The sequence below is a fragment of the Elgaria multicarinata genome, chromosome 10, assembly GCF_023053635.1.
Source record: "Elgaria multicarinata webbii isolate HBS135686 ecotype San Diego chromosome 10, rElgMul1.1.pri, whole genome shotgun sequence".
Taxonomy (NCBI): Eukaryota; Metazoa; Chordata; class Lepidosauria; order Squamata; family Anguidae; genus Elgaria; species Elgaria multicarinata.
Genome location: NC_086180.1, coordinates 19,336,141 through 19,357,078, shown reverse-complemented (window position 1 = coordinate 19,357,078; position 20,938 = coordinate 19,336,141). Strand labels below are relative to the sequence as shown.

Below are 20,938 nucleotides of genomic sequence, written 5' to 3'. Positions count from 1 at the left end.
CCTATAAAGCTACATAAACCAGTTTGAACAATAAAATGGGGATGGGCGGAATACAAACTGAGGCCCAGTTCAGAGACTGAAAATCCTCCATGATTGAGCATCCCTGTGGATGGTACAAGGCCGATACAAGTACAAGGCCGTTGCTTCTCAGCAGGTGAATACCACAGCAAATACCGCCTAGGGTATTTTGCAGATAGGCAGGGTCTAAATTGAATAAATAAATAAAGTTTCAGCAGCCCTCCTCAAATCGAACCCCACCAGGAAGGCACCAACTGTCAACATTGTCATGCTAGGCCAAATGTTACTCCTGCCATGCCACTGAATCTGTGGGGGCATTTTAAATGGCTGAACTAGACCTGTGAGGAAACATACAGAAAGGTGTGATGGGAAAGAGAAGGAACAGTGCTCTCCTCATGATTTTTCTCTCACTTAACTTCCCTTCTCAACTGCTGAGGTTTTTCACAGTAACAGGAGGTGGGTGGGTGGGAGATTATAGCAATCTTCTCATGTGTGTGTGTGTGGGGGGGGAGATTCAGCCCTGAGACCCCTCCAACTGTTGAACCACATCTTATCGCATGAGGGGCTCATGCATGAGCTCGCATAAGAGCAAGGAGCTGTTCCATTTCTTGACTCATTATTGCCATGCATAAAGAGGCAGAAGTACCTCGTTCATCACTCAGTCCCAGCTGTCCTGAGGTATTCTTCCCCCAACCAAATACAGCTCCTGAGAGAGACAAGGCAAAGCTATGCGCGCCTCCTGCAGCAACCTGAGCCAAAGGGATGCCGTCAAGTGATTTGACACGCTGAGGACTGGCTTGGGAGGGGAATTCCTTGCCCAGCCCAAGCTGCCCATGGTTGTTCTGCCCCCACGCAAAGAACTGTCCGTCTGGGAGGAAAAAAGGAGAGACACAGGCAACAGAGGTCAGAAAAGCAAATTCCTTGTTATAGATCAGGAGCATATTGACACAAGATCATTCTGCTGTGGGAGGCTGAAGGGATGGGGGGACGAGACATACACACATACACACACTGCATCCTTATGTTAGGTACTATTAGAGGGTATACTGGGAAGTCCCCGATTCAAATCCCACCACAGCTATGAATTTACCATGTGGCCAAAGACAAACAATTCTCTCTCAGCCTCAGCTTTTCATTGCAATATAGGATAAATAGGGATAGTAAAACCAATCTATCTTACAGGGTTGTTATGAGAATTACTCAGATAATATACATGCAATGCTTTGATGAATTTGAGAGACCATCTCAAAATTCAAACTAGCGTTCCGGCCCTAGTAAGAATTGCTTAACTATTATACACTATACATTAATATTACCATACCAGCCGCAAGAGCTAGACAATGACAGTTGCCACAGGAGACTTGAAGTATCATCTCTTGGTTCAGCTTCTTTATTATCCTAAAGAACCAAAAAACACACACCCCATATTAAAAAAGAAACAGGAGAAATACAAAGTATTTATTTATTTATTACATTTTTATACCGCACAATAGCCGAAGCTCTCCATCTAGGTTTTATAACTTATGAAGACAAGGTTATATTAATGGCTTGCTTTTTTTAAAAAAAAAAATTGCAGTTCAGTGTAGACAACCGAGAAGTGGATCTGTTGTTATGGTTACCTTGGTACTGCCACGCAGTCTTCAGTTGTGGTGAGACCGAGCTGGCCATCGCTGCCTGCGCCCCAGGAAAAGAGCTGGCCTTGGTCACTGAGGGCCAGGCTGTGGGACTCTCCACAGGCGACATGGATAATGTGTTGATCAGCCAGAGCATCGATTTGTTCTGAAGAAAGATAAGAAAAACGTTGCCTGCGTACACTAAGTAAAGCAGAACACCTGTTCCCCAGTTTCTATTATTCAAAGCAAACTGCAAAGGGGAAGAGGTGGAGTTTGAAACTCTCATTAAAAAAAAAAGTCATTTTAACTTTTGTCTCTCTTGAAACAATACCGAGGCTGGTGAGAAGCAACCTGGTCAATTGCTTTAACATAGAAGAGGTTGTAACTCCATGTGAGCATATGGCTCAGTTCAGACAACATGTTAGTCAATGCAGTGTGAAAACTCCACTCAACGGTTGAGTTTTTAGGAGGTATGTCCCACACAACATGTTCTAACTCTACTGTTGTGTGATTGTGGGCTACCGCAGAGTTGAGTAAAATCCATTGTGATGTTTGATTGACAGTTCCTCTGCCCTCTCTCTTCCCCTGGTTCTTCTGATGGTATCCCATCAGCCATTGCTGCAAAAAACCAATCCCGGCGGCTCTCCTAAAGCTGCACTCTCTCCTTTCACCACTCTTGCCAGGGAACTCTGTAGCCAGTGGGAAAAGTCAACTCAACTCAATAGAGAACTCCACAGAGCCCGCCACACAACGGTTGTGCAGGAACTTTCCTCTGCACAGCATGGATATTCTGCGAGGAGTGTTTTTTCTAAAAAAAACCTCCCCCATTGCATGGAGTTTTCCCACCAAACAACACTTTTCTTAACAGTGGTGTAAAAACTCCACCATGGGGTTCTAAAACCACTGTTAAGAAACGTGTTGTCTGAACTGAGCCTATATATCATTTAGCCAGGAACCAAAGAGCTACTTCAGGCCATGTTCAGTGGGGCAACCGTTTTTCCTCAGAACCTTTATGCTTTATTACAGACTGCTTGGAAATTCCCCTCAGATTTGAAAGTGGGTTGTCATGTGGCATGAAGAAGGACCGTTCAGGAAACACAAGTCCAAAATTCCCCTTTGGATGTGTAAAAGAGTTCTCAGTAGCAGCCATACTCTGGCTGTGTTTTACATGTTTGATCACAGCTTTGTGTGTACAAACTGTTCTGGAACTATATTGAAGGCACAATCCTATGCATGCTGGCTGGGGAATGCTGGGAATTGGGGGACGTTTTTCTGTGTAAATACGTATAGGATTGCACCCTGTGTGTGTGTGTGTGAAAGAGTGAGAATATATGATCAGCATATCACACAAAGCACATTGTCGCTTTATAAAAAGATAAAAGCATTTATAAAATGATAACTAAGTCAGTTATGCATGAGGAGGAATGGCTCTTGAGAGAAAGCTTCATAACCAAGGTATCAACCATTTTTTTAGGGGTGGCCCACCAGATGTTTTGTCCTACAGGTCCTATCAACTCTAGCCAGCATTGCCAATGGTGGGGCATGATGGGAGTTTTAGGCCCAAACATCTAGAACAGTGGTTCCCAAACTTTTTCAGATCACCGCCCCCTTGGTTCCACAAACTCATGCCCAGTGCCCCCTACCCTAAACTATAAAAATCATTATTCAGAATAGCGGTTTTCAACGATCCACTGAGGAAGATGATAACAATAAAATTCAAAACGGTAACAATTAATTGAATATTTATTCAAAATCCAATTACATTTTTTTAGTTTATTCAATTAAACATAATTGATGAACTTGATCCAGTGCTATCATTTTTTCAAATTCCGATAGTCAGTTAGCAAGAATATTAGATATCACATTTAGTAACTAGGGTAGAGTACCTCACTATTCTGTAAATTCTTAATGTGATGGATGGGCTTGATGAAGTGATACCAGTTTCCCAATGTCTGGTTTAAAGTCACTTAACATGAGTCTTAAATCACCACGTTTAGTAATCTGGAGTCGATTTCTTTGCTTAGAGAGAAGTAGGTAGACCACACTAAAACCACATTCCACCAAATATGATGTTGGAAATGCAACCAGGAGCTTCTGAACCACTCTCCATAGTGCAGGATAACGATCAGAAATTTCCTTCTGTAACCAAAACTCCTGGTACGGAAAAGACCACCTTGAGCACCCCCTGCCGCCCCTTCGCCTCTTAGCGCCCCCCTGCCGCCTCCTTGCCTCTTAACGCCCCCTATGCAATCTCACCGCCCCCAAGGGGGAATTACCGCCCACTTTGGGAACCACTGATCTAGAAGACCACAGTTGCCCACCCCATATTTAAACAATCCTCACACAAAAAAACAAAAAAGCGCTACCCTAGGGACTGTTAATTTCTGTAATATATTTCAAGAAACAGGCTACATTTGAAAATCATAGAGATGAACCCCATTATTTATTTATTTATTTAAGGATTTTTATGCCGCCATTCAGCCAAAAAAGGCTCTCATGGCGGCTTACAAAGGTATTTCTTGACAGTCCCTGCCCACAGGCTTACAATCTAAAAGACATGACACAAAAGGAAAGGGGATTGGGAGGGAGGAGGAGGAGGGGGGAAAGGAAAGGAAATTCAGGCACTACAATCTTAGTTGGAAAGTTCAGCAGTTACAGGTGACAGCAGGAGGGAGGGGGCTCTCAGCTGGAGCTGGACCCAGGCACGGTGGAGAGGTGCCTGGCTGCTGCTTCCTCCCTCACTGGTGGCCTCTCCAGGGACAGTTGGTAGCAGGAGGGAGGGGGCTCTCAGCTGGAGCTGGACCCAGGCATGGTGGAGAGGTGCCTGGCTGCTGCTTCCTCCCTCACTGGTGGCCTCTCCAGGGACAGTTGGTAGCAGGAGGGAGGGGGCTCTCAGCTGGAGCTGGACCCAGGATGTAGATGTAGGAAATTCAAAGCTAGCGCCCCTCCTGCTCTCCAACTTCTGCTTAAAGGCCTCCAGGGAGGGAAGGAGGGAGAGCCCACTACCCTGCTAGTTCATTGGCTCCACTGTAGAAAACTGTTCCTCCCATCAAGATGGCTTCTAGACGTTTCTCCTAATGCTCAACCAAAATTTATCCTCCCGTGCCTTAATCCCATTACAACTGCCCTCTAGGACAGCAAATAATTTAATCTATTTAATCTATACAGCAACCAGGAGTAAAGTCGACAGTGATAGTGTTACCAATTCCGACTACTATGACTGGCAGCAGTTCTCGAAGGATTCAGTCTAAAGATGTTTGAACTGGAGGTAAGAACCTTCAGCATATAAAGTACATGTTTTAATACTGAGTTACCCCTGATTCCAAAAAGGAGGTTCTCAGCATGCCCGGAGCAGACCAGGAAGCAGGGAAAGGCTTCTGCACAGATGGTGCTCAGCTAAGAGGTTGACATTGCTCTTAAAAGCTTGTGAAACTGAAGATAACTGATCAGGAGAACAGCCTCTGTTTCCCATTTTAAGCAGTGACATAGCTAGTGATGATTCACAAGCAGATGGGTTAATTCCTTTCCAGATGGAATGTCCTTTTACATCTAGCAGCCTGTTCCTTTGATGCAGGCAGGGGGTGGGGCAGGGCGGGGCAGGAGAAATACAATTTCCACAGGAAGACCTGAAGGCTTTCAATGAAAATTCCAGGATGGAAGAGATTTCAGCTCTTTAAGAAGAGCAAAGACAAGTAAAATGAGGACAGTCCTCCAATTCATAAATCATTCAGTTGATTTCCTTCCTAGCCGCTGAACTACAACATGCTTCTCTTTATCTTAATTACACTTGCTAGGATGCATTTGCAGAAGGACTAAAGCAGAGTGTGTAGATGTTTCACTGGATGTTTCACTAGGGGGAAGGCCATAGCTCAGTGGTAGAGCACCTGCTTTGCGCGCAGAAGGCTCCCAGTTCAATCCTTGGCATCTCCAGGTAGGGCTGAAAAAACTCCTGCCTGAAACCCATTCAGTGTCAACAGTATAGGGCTAGAAGGACCAAAACTGACTCAGTATAAGGCAGCTTCCCATGTTCCTATGGCAGATCTACAACACTGCCCCTCATAGCACCCTTGGTCAAAGGAAGTCTGGGTCTCAAGCTGTTCTTTGCAGCAGCACCATATATGCCAGAGACAGTCAAGACAGATGAGGGCATAGAAGTCTCAGGTATCGTACAATGCACCTCTTTCTTCTTCACCTGACAAATGACTGTCTTTAGATAGCCTATAGAAACCCTTTTTGGTCATCAAATACACTTAGAGCTTCAGCAATGTAGGACTCTACAAAGGGAGCTATTGGTTCCCCCACCAGTTTTTTGGGACTCCAGCAATGAATAAGCTGTTGGCCTTCATTCATCCATTGCAGGAGAATTTTGCTGGTTAGTTTCAGTGCTGTTTGTCTGCATGCTTCAGTTCTGTGGGAATTGCAGGGAAGTACAGAATGCAGTATTGGGCTTTAAAATTTGGTTGCTTGACAATGGCCTGGCTTGTATATAATGCTAAGCCAGGATTTAGTACTGTGTGTACGAGCCGCTGAGAACCCAAGCAAACCCTTAGGCCTGCACACTCTGCTCTCCCCTCCTATGTGGACAGGAGGAGGCTAAGCCAAGATTCAGTTTCACATTGCCCAATTTCAGGCTTGTTGTTCCCTATGAATCAGGAATTCTGGTTTAACTCAAAGGGGCAGTTTACATGTAATGGGCAATCACAGGTTAATTATTCAACAAATTGCCACTATCAAGTGGGAGCGAGCGGGCTGCCTCCAGTACGCCTATCACTTCCGCTTTCAATTAACCTACAATTGCCTATTTGTAGGTTGTTAGTGTGATGTCCAGATTTGGACACTCTAGACTGTTTAGAGGTTAAGCAGCCCAGAGTTCACTCAACAACAAACTCTGGGTTGTTTAACACCTAAATAACTCATAGTGTTGGATGTCACATTACCAACCAAAGGTTGGTAATTGAAAGCGGAAATGATGAGTGCATCAGAGGCAATGTGCTCAATCACTCCTGCTAGATTTCAGCAATTTGTGGGTTAATTAACCCATGATTGCCTATTATAATGTAAACCAGGCCAAACTGTAGTTTGTTAAACAAACCAGCAAAACATGCCTGGATTGTTTTGCTGGTTTCTTTAGCAGTTGAATAAAGTTTGTGTTAAAGGCATAATTCTCATAGTTCTCAGGAAACAGGCCAGAAATTGGGCAAAGTGAAATCGAATTCTGGCTTATTCCTCCTTCCAGCCTCACAGAAGAGGATAGCAGCGTGCATAAGCCCAAAACTCATGCACATAACACTAAATCCTGGTGTAGTGTGATCATGGCCAATCTAACCTTTTATTTTAGAAATCCAACACATTTAGGGTCACAATTTCACCCAAGGTTTGCTAAAACATTTCCCCTTAACATGTGTCATTTAAAGTGTTCTCCTAAATAAAGGGAAAATTTGTTCTACCTTGTTTCCATCTCCTACTGCGAGTGTGTGTTTAAATTTGAGTGTTTCACTTAACAGGAAGTTCAGTCAGTTATACCCAAATAAAATAAATGGAAAGAAATTATATACTGCATATCCAGGAACTAGGGATCTAAATGATACCAACATGGTTAAAACTCTTTATTTCGCAACACAACACAGTTTTATATTGATACAATTCTTCTGATAAGGTTCATTCAGTACTATAATAAAAATAATCTATCCAGGTTTTAAAACTTAGTAAATAAAATGGAACTCCTATAGCATCTTTTGCCAAAAAAGGAAGAAAAAGATTTGAATGTGCTTTTTGTTTTATTGAACAGAATTAAGAACAATTCAAGCAGACAAAAATCAGCAGTGAGTGTCCCATAGCACAATCCTATGCATTTCTACTTAGAAATCCGACTGCATTCAGTAGGGCTTCCTCTCAGGTAAGTGGGTACAGAACTGCAGCATTTAACCAACTTGTGGAATAAGACAAACACGGAAGCTGTGGAAAGGCATTCCGCAGCTTTGGGGCGGCAATAAAGAAGGCTCTGCTTCTCACGGACACTGAATTGGCCTCAAGGAACACTTGAGGAAGAATCACAGCCTCAGATCTTAAATTACAGGGAGGTTTCTATGGGAGTAACCTCATGGAGGGCCAAACTGCTATATAAGCATGCAAGGATCCAATATGAATCAAGATCACTATGTGCAAGGCGTGAGGTCCCAATATTACACACACAGACACATGGGTATTTAAAAAAGAACAAAAAACTCCATTGGCACCGATTGAGGACTCAAGTCACACGATCAAGCAGCAGTTTTCTGAACCAGTTTTAATTTCTGAATCATTTTCATGGATAGCCCAATGTAGAGCATATTACAACAATCTAACTTAGACTGGTGCCCTTCAGAAGTTTTGGACTACAACTCCCAGCATTCTGACAACTGGCCATGCTGGCTGGGGCTGATGGGAACTGAAGTCCAAAACATCTGACGGGCCCCAGGTTGAGGAAGACTGGTGTCATCTCTATAAATCACTAAGCATGAAAGACAGTGGTCAAGTCTGTTGAAGGGAAAGGTGTATAAGTAAGTTATCAAGGGCTTGCAGACCCCACAAGAATTAACAGATACTTTTTGTATGTTTGTGCTAGCATATCTAAATTAAACAGAAGTCATCCCTGAATACATCTTAGAGCAGCAACTTGGTGCCTGCCAGAAATGCTAGACTCTCTACAACACTGTAGCACCAAAGGTGGTTCCTTCTCCTTGCTCTTTTCATTCACTTTATTATTTATTTATTTATTTATATAGCACCATCAGTGTACATGGTGCTGTACAGAGTAAAACAATAAAATAGCAAAACCCTGCTGCAAGTAGCAGGGCCAGGTGGCTCCAGGAAGTGGTGAGGATGCTGACCCGACATTCTGCTTTAATCCAGCTCTGATAAACCCAAGGAAGTACTGAATTCATCAAACATCAGAACAGCCGCGATAGATTGAAACAGATGACGGCAATGTACAAGGTGCGTTGGGAATGGCTGTTCTTGTCCATCCTTCAAACACAAAATTCCCAGGGCAGGGTGCAATTGATAATAAAATTATAATGACAGCATAAAAACCAAGATTAAAAAGCCACAGAAACAGCAGCCGTAAAACCAATAGAATCCAGCAGAGTTATATAATTAAACTAAAAAAAACAGTGGCTTGTTCTACAGGCTTAGAAAGCAACCTACCTGGCTTACTTCCCTCTCTCTCATGGCCTAGTTGACCCTTGGTGTTCACACCGCACGTATAGACTTCCCCATCCTCCAGCAAGAAAATAGAATGGTTTCCACCACATGCCACTTCCTTGACGCTCCTCTCATGAATAAACCCGCTGGTGCGAGGCTCAGGGATAATAATCTGGAGAGCGCTACTTGCCCCAGGATGTCCAAACGACCAATATCCCCAGCATAACATCTTCTCTTATTTTAGCAAGACATGTAGCTTGATTGTTTCCTGAGGGGGAGGGGGGAAAAGGGAGAGGGACATCAAAAATTAGGAATCACCTGCAGATCAGATGAAGGCAATAGGAAGCAACACCTGTGAAGGAAGCAATTTCCTGTCCAATACTATCCCTGTCCTGGGGGCACAGGAACTAGGGTTCTTTTTTGTGGGCTCCATTTCCTGGAATAGCCATTTTAGGGTTGCCCGTCAACCTTCAAAACATTATGCCCATCACTGTGTCATGAAAAGGCCTTTTTATTTAGGGAGCTATTTCAACATCTGGTACAATTACTTCTTTACCAGCAAACAGACCCAGCTTCACATGGGCTGAAATGGTCCTCAGTTTGATACAGCGAAGTCTTCAAATAAACTTACACAGACGGCAGAATTGGACACCTGGCTGTATCAGAGGGAGAGGAGAGATGGTGAGGCCCCTCCATCATCTTGTCTAGGACCAATTGCATTTTAGCAACTCCCCTCCCAGAAATATCCCTTCATTCATCCATTGCAGGAGAATTTTGCTGGTTAGTTTCAGTGCTGTATGTCTGCATGCTTCAGTTCTGTGAAAATGCCAGGGAAGTACAGAACCCAGTAATCACTGTTAGTCCTACATAAAGTGGATGCACTGAAATGAATGGAATCTAAGTTAGTCACAACTGACTTGTCCCATTCATTTCAATAAATCTACTCCATGTAAGACTAACATTGGAGGTTTATTGAGATTTTTAGAGTGGCTTTAATTTTTCTCATTAAAATGATGTTTATATTTTAATCTTTTTAAATATTTCTGTAAGTCATGATAGGTTTGGAAGTTATTAAATAGGAAAAATAAATAAACCCACGATATAAACAGAAGGCAAGTAATTTACCACACTCCACTGTGGTTTCTTCTGAATTCCCATAGACTTGTTGACTAGGGTGACAATATGAAAAGGAGGACAGGGCTCCTGTATCTTTAACACTTGTGCAGAAAAAGGGAATTTCAGTAAGTGTCATTGGCATGCATACAGCACCTGGTGAAATTCCGTTTTCATCACAGCAGGACCGGGCTTATTTTCCTCCATTTATCAGGTGGCTTGATGGCAGGTGTGGGCAAATCCTACAAGCCATGTTGCTAGCAGAGGTGTGTTTAAGACTAGGTAGGAAGTCATAGCCTTTGGCTTTCTCTGCCAAGATGAATAGGCTCAAGGTGTTGCATGGGCAAAAGCATCATGGGACTGAGGCTCTTTGGGGCAAAGAGCCTCGGCCCCATGATCACAGAATCATAGAATTGGAAGGGGCCTTATAAGGCCATTGAGTCCAGCCTCCGTAGGTAACTGGTTCCATTGCCATACTGCTCTAACAGTTAGGAAGTTTTTTCTGATGTCCAGCTAAAATCTGGCTTCCTGTAACTTGAGCCCGTTATTCCATGTCCTGCTCTCTGGGATGATCGAGAAGAGATCCTGGCCTTCCTCTATGTGACAACCTTTCCAGTCCTTGAAGAGTGCTATCATGTCTCCCCTCAATTTTGTCTTTTCCAGGCTAAACATGCTCAATTGTTTCAGTCTCTCTTCATAGGGCTTTGTTTCCAGACCCCTACATGATATTTCCCTACATAAGATTCCACTCAGAAATATTCTGACCAGAGGAACCTATGGGAGCATACACCTCAGATTTGGCAGTACCTTGTCATAACTCTTTGTAACCTGGCACTATTTCTCGTCAGACAAATGGCATGGCTGTATCCAACGACGAGGCAAAAAAGCTCAAAGCCGTCACCATCCACCAGAGACTGACTCCCATTTGGATTCTCTCCTCCCAGAACTGTTTCCATCAGTGGTCATTCCACCTGGCTGTATCAGAGGGAGAGGAGAGATGGTGAGGCCCCTCCATCAGCTAGGACCAATTGCCTTTTAGCTCCTCCCCTCCCAGAAATATCCCTTCCAATGACCAATCCACCTAGTCACCATGCAACTTCACTATGCAATGGTATGAAAGAGTTGGTATCTAAATTTGCTTATTCTCCTCCCCACACCCAATTCCCATTCCATTTCTTTTTGCTTTCATATCATGGATTGTAAACCATTATTTTAAAGTTTAAAATAAGCAGAGTCCCTGGCTTGCAGAGCCGGGCAAGTCCCCCATTGCCCACATTCCCATGGTTATCTCCAATCTCAAAGCGGAGATTACAGCGGAGATTCCTCCAGAGGGCGAGGTTTGACATCCAAGCCCTGCCCCCTGGAGGAACCCAAGCAGGCTCTTAAGGGATAGATGCAGAACATCCATAGGTTTTAAACTGTAAGCTCCCTCAAGGGGTTTGGAAGAAGGATGGTATATAAAACGCAGTAGATGAAATCAAGCAAGCCCCAGAACATAAAACACAGGTGCATCTTGTCAAGGATGAAGAGCGAATGCCAGGTTCCCAATGAGGCTTTCCCCATCTAAGTCCTGATAGAAGGCAACCAGGAAAAATCAGGAATCCTAATTCCACTTGTAAGCCCTGCCAAATGCAAAGTCACCTTTGCAAAATGCACGTGCCCTGGGCCCAGTGTTATTTTGTATTTATCTATCTCTTCAGAAGTGGCCCTGTGGTACAGTCTTGCCTGACAAGAGAATGCTGCTACAGTTGCACTGATGCAAGCAATGCTTTTATTTACCATTCCTATTCCTGAGAACTGGAACCAGTGCAATTACAACAACAACAACAAAAGCCGCAGACCTCCCAAGGGTGCTGCAGCTGATACAGTATCTCAAGGTGTCAGACCTTTGATAAAACAGCATATGCTCATTCGGAGATCTGCTAGCTACTACAGTCCAATGCTGAATGCCTCCCATCTTCTCCTTCCTTACAGCCACCGCCGAATGTGCTGCACTGTGTTAGGCTAAGGGCACACAGCCAATGAGAAGTAGCAAAGCTGACATCTCTGCCTCAAGTGCTGCCCTCTGAGAAAGCAGATACCTGGGTGTTTACTACAATCTTGTAAACAAGCTCAATTATTTCAAACAGGGTGGGGGTTAAAGAAGTTGTCAAACAATGACATGAGCTCTGATGGCCATTTAGGATCATGTCCAGGTTGCACCCAGAGGTTTTGGCAAGATTGGATCAGATGCTATAACAAAGAATTACTGACTCCAAGTTGTTTAGGCAGAAACAACTCCCAGCATTTCCCAGCCAGAATGACTGGGTGGAGAAAGCTGGGAGTAGCAGGACGTTTTTCTGTCTAAACATGCACAGGATTGAGCCTTAAAGGACTTCCCTGACTGGATGCTTGTCTATATCAATAATGAACTGGTTCTACCGCCTAGGAATTTCACCTTAATGTATACCTTACTTACAACCTTAAATCGTTTACTTGTTATGATTGCCTTGTTTAGTTTTTTGTTTTTATAATATAAATTTGTCATGCTCTAAATACAAAAGAAGCATCTTCCATTTTCAACTATTCGCAGCTTGTCCTTTGAACTGAGACAAACTGCAGTGAGTTTGAACTATGTTTTGTCCAAACAAGCTAAGATCAAACCGTGCTTTCTGATGTTGGCTTATTTGGATAAACTATAGTTAAAACTAATAGGAGCTCCAAATTCCAGCAAAAGACAAGCTGCAGTATCATGCCAGTCTATTTACACAGCAGAGTGCAATCCACCCATTTATGGCCCCCAGTTCTTGATGTAATGGCACACATGTTGTTAGAAGAATAACCGCCCCTTCTGGAAGTTGAAAACATGCTACTCAAAATGAAGCACGTCCCGTAGAGAACATTTTCTACATCCTGCTTGCCAGTTGGCAAAGCAGCCCCAGCAGCAAATAAAACTTCTGTGCTCTTGTTCGTTGGACATTAACGCCAGAACAGATTTGTTTCTGTTAACAGTGCCTTCATTATGTAATTTACTGCTTGTTCCATCCACAACATAGAAAGTACATCACATTCTTAGAGTTCACGTTTTCCTGCAACTGAGGGTCTAAATGTTGGACATCCATGAAAATTTAGACCAAAAATTTAGCCCATCCAAGCAATGTCCCAAACTGCTTGGGCTAATTTTTGTGAAGCTGTCCACAAGCGTACAGTCAAGAGTTTTATTAACGGAAAAGATACGTTCTGGATACAGGTCCTTAGTTTGCTCATTCTGCGCTCGCTCCCATTCAGAGATCTGACTGGCAAATTTTTTTTTTGGCACTTACAAAAAGTGCTGTGCACTGACCACATGGGCGGGGGGCACGGAAGAGGTGGGCAGTGGGTTAGAGAGAGCAATGAAATTCCCATACAATGGCTATTTCAGTGCAAGCAGTGGTCCATGCTGCAACATCAGCTGTAACAGCCCTCACAGTCAGGCTGTCGGCCTCGGCCTGATTCAGAAATGAACAAGCCATAGGCTCATGCACCTTTCTCTCCACTTTCCTCCTCCGGAAGCAGGGGCTTCCCTTTACAATTAACTGCAGTTAGTCTTTCACCCAAATGTGGAGCTGCTATTAGTTTTAACTATAGTTTATCCAAACAAGGCAGCATCAGAAAGTACAGTCTGACCTTAGCTTGTTTGGACAAAGCGTAGTTCGAACTCGCTGCTGTTTGTCTCGGTTCAAATAACAAACTGCAAATAGTTAGAAATGGAAGAAGCTTCTTCTGTATTTATTGCATTACAAATATATGTTGTAAAAACATACACTAAACAAGGCAATCATAACAAACAAACAAATGAGGTTGTAAGTAAGGTATACATTAAGGTAAAATTCCTAGGGGGTAGAACCAGATCGTTAGAGAGATAAAAAAAATATACAGTCAGAGCAAGACCTTGACAGCTCAAACCTATGCATGTTTAGACAGAAAAAAGTCCTGCTACTCCCAGCAAGCCATGCTGTCTGGGAGTTGTTTCTATCTAAACATGCATAGGATTGAGCCCTTGGAGTCAGTAACTGTTGTATCATCAGATCCAATCTTTCCAAAGCAGTCTGCGAGCAATTCGAGTTGAAGTGATTTCCCTGGGTTGCACAGTGGTGATTTTGATCTCCTCGTGACAATGCATGAGGAAGGCCAGAGAGTGCATGAGCTTAAGGCTTGTTCCTGTAGTTCAAACCATAGTTTAGTGTTGCCTCTGAATAAAGCTCTTCGCTGCACTGGCCTCCTTGTTAAAGGTACTAGCTGATATGATACATCAACATCAAATGTGGCTGTTCTATAGACCTCTCAGGATGAGAGCAATAGAGCCCTGGCACACTCTGAAGAAGGCCCTTTCTGTCGTACTCCTACATCACATAACAGTTCCACACACCAAACACAGAAACAAGAGCGCACACCCCCATCTGAGTCCGGTAGCGAGGCGAGCTCTTTGTATCAGGTTTCCCCTTGCACCAGAGGCAAAAGCCAAATTAAATACTGGAACCGCATTAAATACTGAAAGATCATTAAGATGCGATACATACAGGGGGGCTGGACTCAATGGCCTTTTAGGCTCCTTCCAACTCTACTATTCTATGATTCTGTGAGTATTAGCTCAATATCCAAACATTGGCTGTAAGTCAGCCCCAGAAAGAAAAGAGTGAGACACAGACATACTGCACAGGGCTTTGCCCCACTATTTCTTCTCTTGTTAAACCTGCCCTCAGGAAAACTAGCTGCCAACCAGAACATTAACTGGTTTGTCTTTATTAACCACCTTGAGCCGCCACTAATTAATTGCAGGGAATTAAAAAAAAACATCCAGGTGCATATGAAAGGTTTATTTAGACTTGTGAAGCCTTGGGCCCTTTCCACACCTAAGGGTTATCCCAGGAAAATGGTGGGATCATCCCTGCCTGCTCTTAGGATCCCCTGTGTGGCATTTGGATGCACAGGAACGATCCTGGGATGATCCCGGGATATAGGGCATGTTTTCTGTCTAAACATGCCCCTAGAGTCATGACACTGATTCTCAGAAATGCAAGACATTTTTTCCAAGGCCTGCCTGATCTACTAAAAAAAAATCCCATTAAATAATTGTATCCCATCTTATTACTAAATGAAACAATCGATATAAATGTCTCTGAGACTGGGATGGCTTATATTCAAAGAATGAGATAAAGTTTCAAGGACAACACTTGTTACACATCAATAATAATTTAGACTGCAGTCTTAAATACACTTTGAGCACAATTCTATACATGATTAGACAGAAAAAAGTCCTACAAATCCCAGCATTTCATAGCCAGCATGGCTAATTGGGGAATGCTGGGAACTGTAGGACTTTTTTTCTGTCTAAACATGCATAAGATTGCAGCCATAGTAGGGGGGAAACCCACTGGCCACAGTGGGACTTATTTTTGTTATTATTACTACTAAATTTTTAAGGCCGCCCTTAAACACATGTTCGTGTTTATTTACGCTTAGCAAGATATCTTTAAAAAAATACAAGATATTAAAAACTATGAAAATACGGCATTACAAAAATTAAATATACAAAATAAAAAGCTCATTGTATAAAATAAAATACAGCTTATATAGTCAGAGCACAGATTTTGTTTAAATGGCTGGGTGAATTAAGGAGTCGCCACTTAACACCAAAAAGACTATAGAGATGATACCAGGTGAGCCTCTGGAGGGGAGGCATTTCCACAACTAGGATGTGACCACAGAGACGGTCTTCTCGCTAGTGCCATTTTGTCTCTCAGGTCATTTGGCTGGGGCACGTGAAGGAGGGCCACCAAAGAGGATCTATGGGAGAAGGCAATCTTTCAGAATCTTCTGAGTAAATATGTCGGACTATACTACACAAGGGTATGACTGAACTCATTGACAGCTGCCTACAGCAAGTGGTTGCTGAATTGCAATGAGGGCTGGGCCAGAGGAGAGAACGCGTTATTAAAACACCAGCTCAAAACTTGACACAGACAGCCAAATTTCTTGTTTAGCTTGATGAATTACATTAAAATTACCTGAAGGAATGTCTCCTCCCATATTTACCTGTCTGGACAGTAAGACCATTATCTGAGGCTCTCCTCCAGATGCCCTTAGTAAATGAGACAAGGCAGGAGCTACAAAAGAGGGGGGTTTCAGGGTGAGCCCCACAGTAGTGGAATGCTCTCCCCAAAGAGGCTCACCTGACACCTACATTATGGTCTTTTCAGTTCCTTTTACCACAGGCATTTTAAGAACAGCTTTTAATACTATTCTGCTGCTGATTTTAAGGTGCTGTAATGGTTTTGCTATTCATTGCTGGGTTCAGCTTCGTTTTAATCTGTGCTGGGGTTTTTTTTTAATATTTGCAGAGTGTTTTTTTAATGTATTGTACATCACCCGGAGACCTTTGGTTATTGGGTGGTTTGAAAGTACAGTTATATCCTTTATAATTCAGTATTTTTGACAAACAAATCATTTGATTTTTAAAATTCAGCCTCAAGCTTTAATCAATATATTTATCAACTAAAGTTGAGGACAGTTTTAAGCAATGGTGGTAAATTTTAATAAATAGGGACAATAATTATGAAAGAGGGGGTAATATATACAAGGCTAAGGAAACCTCTACTGGGCTTGATATATTATCTCCTGCTGTTTTTAAAATATATATTCACCTGTTGTAAACTACTTCATGAGGGTTTTTCCTGAAAGGCAGGATATAAAGTTTAATAAATAAAGTTCAGGCATTACAGCCAAACCACAGTTCAGCCATCAGAAATGTGCTTCCTTGTCTCATTTGTGCACTGACTGGTTCATGCTAACCTTTATTTGCAATACTATGCCACACCATAGTAATGTGATAGAACTCTCTCTTCTATTGCTGCATCCCTTATTCTTTAATAATAGTATTAAGAATAATAGCTTTCTAGTATTCAAAGTGCTTCATCTATATTATCTAGCCATAACTCTTATGCAACAATCCTGTAAGGTCAGTATTATTTCACACATAAACACACACACACACACCACCCAGAATGCTGGACTAGATGGAACTTTGATCTGATCCAACACAGCTCCTCTTTATTTCTGCTTTCAAATTCACACACACGGTGTGTGCAATTATTGCATCACTTCAAAGCCACACACAGAGAGAATGAGACTGCAAAGCCCTAGAACTGTTCCTGAGATAGTGATTTGTCTGCCAGCAACCCTTTCCCTAAGGGAAAATCCATTGCTTCTCCATACTACAGGCTTTTAAAAAAAGAAAGGTCAGTAAACCTCTGCCGAAGGCTATCTCGTGAATTCATGGAAGGGCAAGATTTTAACCCAGGACTTACTGATATACACTTTACAGAAGCCGTCCGTAACCTGATGCACTCCAGACATCTTGGGAGTTGGCAGTCCAACACATCTGGAGTGCATCAGGTTGGGGAAGAGTTTGATAACATCTGTGAGCCTGTGCGCACATAAATGGCTTGGGACGATACTTGAGGGAGCGCCTCTCCTTATATATGCCTGCCCGAGACTTGAGATCTGTTGGAGGAGCCCTTCTTTGCATCCCACCAACGCAACACATACGCTATGGTGGGACATGGGAGAGGGCTTTCTCTGTTGTGGCACCCCGACTGTGGAATGCCCTCCCCTTGAAGGCCCGACTGGCACCAGCACTGGCTTTATTCTGGCACCAAGTAAAAACATGGCTTTTTAACACAGCCTTTAATGGTTAAATTCAGCTGGCTCGCACATTGTTTTAACTGTTTTAATTATTTTTACTGTTTTTAAATTATGTACTGGTTTTAACTTGATATTAATAGTTTGTTTTTAGCTGTGTATATTTATTGTTTTATATTGTATGATTTTATCTGTACACCGCCCTGAGATCCTAGTGATATAGGGCGGGATACAAATGTTTTAAATAAATAAATAAATATTTGCCAACAAAGGCAAAACACTCCATGTATACAGACATTAACTCCTGACAAGGATGGTGGTGGGATAAGACCAGACGTGTTGCTATCTGCCAATCTGCACAAGATCTAGGGAGCTCCCTCGTGTTCTCCGATGCAAGAGGCCAAACGAACGGATGCATCCAGTCTTCTTGGATGCATCCCGTTCGTTTGGCCTTTTGCAGAAGAACGCACCGAGGGCGGAGAGCGGACGGATGCCCAGCACAGCCATGCACACGCCGGCAGGAGCACGTACACCCAACAGGCGCGGGCACGAGAGCGGGCGCACACGGCTCTGAAGCCCATGGAGGCGGCATGTGCGCGTGGTAGCACGTGGCCCCGCCTCCGCCTCCGCCTCTCTCCCCGCAGAGGTTGCAGCCGGCGGGGGCGCGTCTGATGCCTTTCGAAGGCTTCACCGTCCCTCGAGAGGCAGCTCCAGGCCCGAGCCAGAAGCGACCGAGCCGCCCTTCCCGGGGGTGGGCATGGATTCGGCCTGCACGGCGTCCATCATGGGCAGCCCTCTCCGGGTGCATGGATTTAAACCTTGCGTGTTCCCAATACTACCCATTTAAAGGACTTTTTTTTTTATTTCCCAAGCTGACGCCCATCAGGAGGATGGGAGTTGTAGTCTCAACATACCCGAAGGACGTCCAGCCTAAAATGCCCTCTACTGGCTGGGGAGGATAGGAACTGTAGAAGGCGCCGGTTTGGGAAAAGCTCCTGTGCGCCAGGTCGATCCACACTCTTAAGACACAATCCTGTGCAGGCTTAGACAGAAAGCCCTATAACTCCCAGAATGACTGGCTGGGGAATGCTGGGAGTTGTAGGATATTTTTTTCTTCTGTCTAAACATGCATAGGATGACGCCCTTAACCTGAAATGCACCCCCCCTCCCCTTTCGGTTGGAATCCGAGGAGACGATTTGCAAAATGAGCTTGGCTTTCGCTAAGCGAGAGAGCCGGCAATGAGATCATCAGGAACTACTGGAAATCGGGCGGCTGGTGGGAGGGGACATAGGGACACACCTCCTTGGTCCTATAGATCTCGGGCTAGCTAACGGGGAAAGAGGACCAAAGCAGGGGGTGGAAGATGGAGCAGCGTCATCTTCCCAAGTCCAGGAAAACTAGCCGCCACCCCCTTGATCTGCCCATAGGAAAGAGCCTAACCACCACCACCCCTCTCCCCACAAGCAGATCTTTCAGGATTGGTGCGCCATCCGGGCCGAACGCTTTCTGCTTTCTAATACACAGTACACGCGCGGTACGTGCAATTCTTGCGCACACATCCCCGCCGGAATGAGTCTGCAAGGCCGTAGAAACGTTCCTGAAAAAGCCATTTGTCTAGCAACGAGCGACACGGGAGAACTTCTCCATCACTCCAGTTAGGTTTTTGTTTTTTAAAGGCAAACCAGCAAACATTGCAAAGAATTTAAGGAATCTTAAAAAAAAAAATATAAAAGTTTGAAGGTAGTAGTCGCTTGGGAGCATAACCGGGGGGGGGGATTCTACACAGGTAGGTTCGCGGCTCCCGTCCGATTGAATGAGGTTTGCGCAGGAGACCTTCCCTCTGAATTGTGCCCAACGCGATTAAATCTTGTATACGAGAAGCAAAGAAAAGGAGATGAATTTTATACAAAAATCCCCCTACACAGCCAGCAAATGCTTGGGATGTTTCTCCCCATTACACAAGAACAATTACAGAAAAAGAGAGGGGTTGGGGAAGGGTGTCTGAGCATATCCACGGGCGTGTCCTCGCCCCTCCCATCTTTTAAACAGCAAAATCCTAAACAAGTCTACTCAGAGGTAAGCGCCATGGAGATCAATTGGTGCTCCCAGGCATTTATTATTACTTTTCATTATTACATTTATATCCCGCCCTTCTTCCATCCCTGACTCAAGGTGGGCTATACGGGATTCCCAGACGTCTTCCCTCCTGGTGACAAGACCCAACCTGGTGACTTCCAGATTTGGACTTCAATTCCTATTAGCCCCCGCAGGCATGGCCAGTGGTCACGAGTGCTAGGAGTTGTAGTCCAAAACATCTGAAGAGCACCAGATTGGGGAAGTCTGGCGTGTACAGAGCTGTCAATCTCCCTCCAGAACTTGGTAAAAGAGTGTGAAAGAGCCCAAACAAATGCACTTTCCCCCCTGCTAATTCAATTAAAGGAGTCCCTCTTGTTCCTTACCCCCCCACCCCACCCCACCCCCACGCAGCAAGAGGAAAGAAAAGAAGCGCACACACAAAATGTAAAAGGCAACGAGGCCTTATTAATAGAATGGAAACAGAAGCTTGCTACAGTTTCTAGGAGGTGGCTTGGACTATGTCCCTATTATAAACGATTAGTCCAACCTGGTGCTGTCCAGATGCGCCGAAATCCCTGCTAGCTGGGGGGATGATAGGCGTTGTTGTCCAACACATCTAGAAAAAACCAGATTGGGGAAGGCTGCTAAACCGGCTTATTGGAAGCCATCTCCACGGCCCTCCGAAGGCTTACTTCCGTGTAAACGTGCCTAGGATGGGGTTGCACAGCACCCAACCCCCCCACCACCACCACCACCACCGCAAGCCGAGCAGGGGCAGCATCCTTCCCCTGCAAGCCTGCCAAGGCGTCTTACTCCCCCTCCCCATCTAAGCCTGCAAAGATGCGCCGGAAGCATCCAAGCCGCCCCGCTTTGGAACGCTCACCGGCTCCAACTGTTGCTGCGGCCACTGCACCCGGGGATTTCCAGCTGTGGGCGCACCACTGGCCCCAGGTTCCTGCTGCTGCGCGAGGCGTCACAATAACAAGGAAGTTTTCCTTCCCCCAGCAAAGAGAGAACGCGAGCCCGAGCTACATGATTGACGTGTCCCCCCTGCCCCATCCAATAGGAAGCCAAAGACACTTCGCCGACGCCACCAATCGCTGCTTTGGAGCGGGTGACGCGAAGGAGGGGCGGGGCGAGGACCCTATTTAGTAAGGCGGGGGAGAAAAGGCCTGACTGTTAACCTTAGAGGCACCAAAGAGCTCTAAGAAGCTGCGCGTAGTCCTTAGAGTTTGCTGAGCTGACAGTAGGTGATGTAAAAGTGTGCAAGCCTTAG

At 44.4% G+C, this 20,938-nt stretch overlaps 1 protein-coding gene across 10 annotated transcripts in view; it reads right to left on the bottom strand.

Moving 5' to 3' along the window:
- HERC3 (HECT and RLD domain containing E3 ubiquitin protein ligase 3) overlaps positions 1-20,665 on the bottom strand; it is a 64,790-nt gene extending 44,125 nt beyond the window's left edge. For 5 of the 10 annotated variants that reach the window (XR_010025926.1, XR_010025927.1, XM_063136224.1 and 2 more), the window contains exons 1-7: positions 20,546-20,665; positions 20,210-20,278; positions 10,734-10,901; positions 8,817-9,081; positions 1,638-1,797; positions 1,340-1,416; positions 665-886 (exon numbers count right to left, since the gene is read on the bottom strand). Coding sequence is in view for 8 of the 10 variants with exons in the window: in XM_063136224.1 (XP_062992294.1) it covers positions 665-886; positions 1,340-1,416; positions 1,638-1,797; positions 8,817-9,042 (685 nt within the window). In the remaining 2 variants the exon portion in view is untranslated. The remainder of the gene's footprint in view (positions 1-664; positions 887-1,339; positions 1,417-1,637; positions 1,798-8,816; positions 9,082-10,733; positions 10,902-20,209; positions 20,279-20,545) is intronic. The other 5 variants (XM_063136227.1, XM_063136225.1, XM_063136228.1 and 2 more) reach the window with 5 other exon arrangements.
- Between the last annotated feature and the right edge of the window lie 273 nt (positions 20,666-20,938).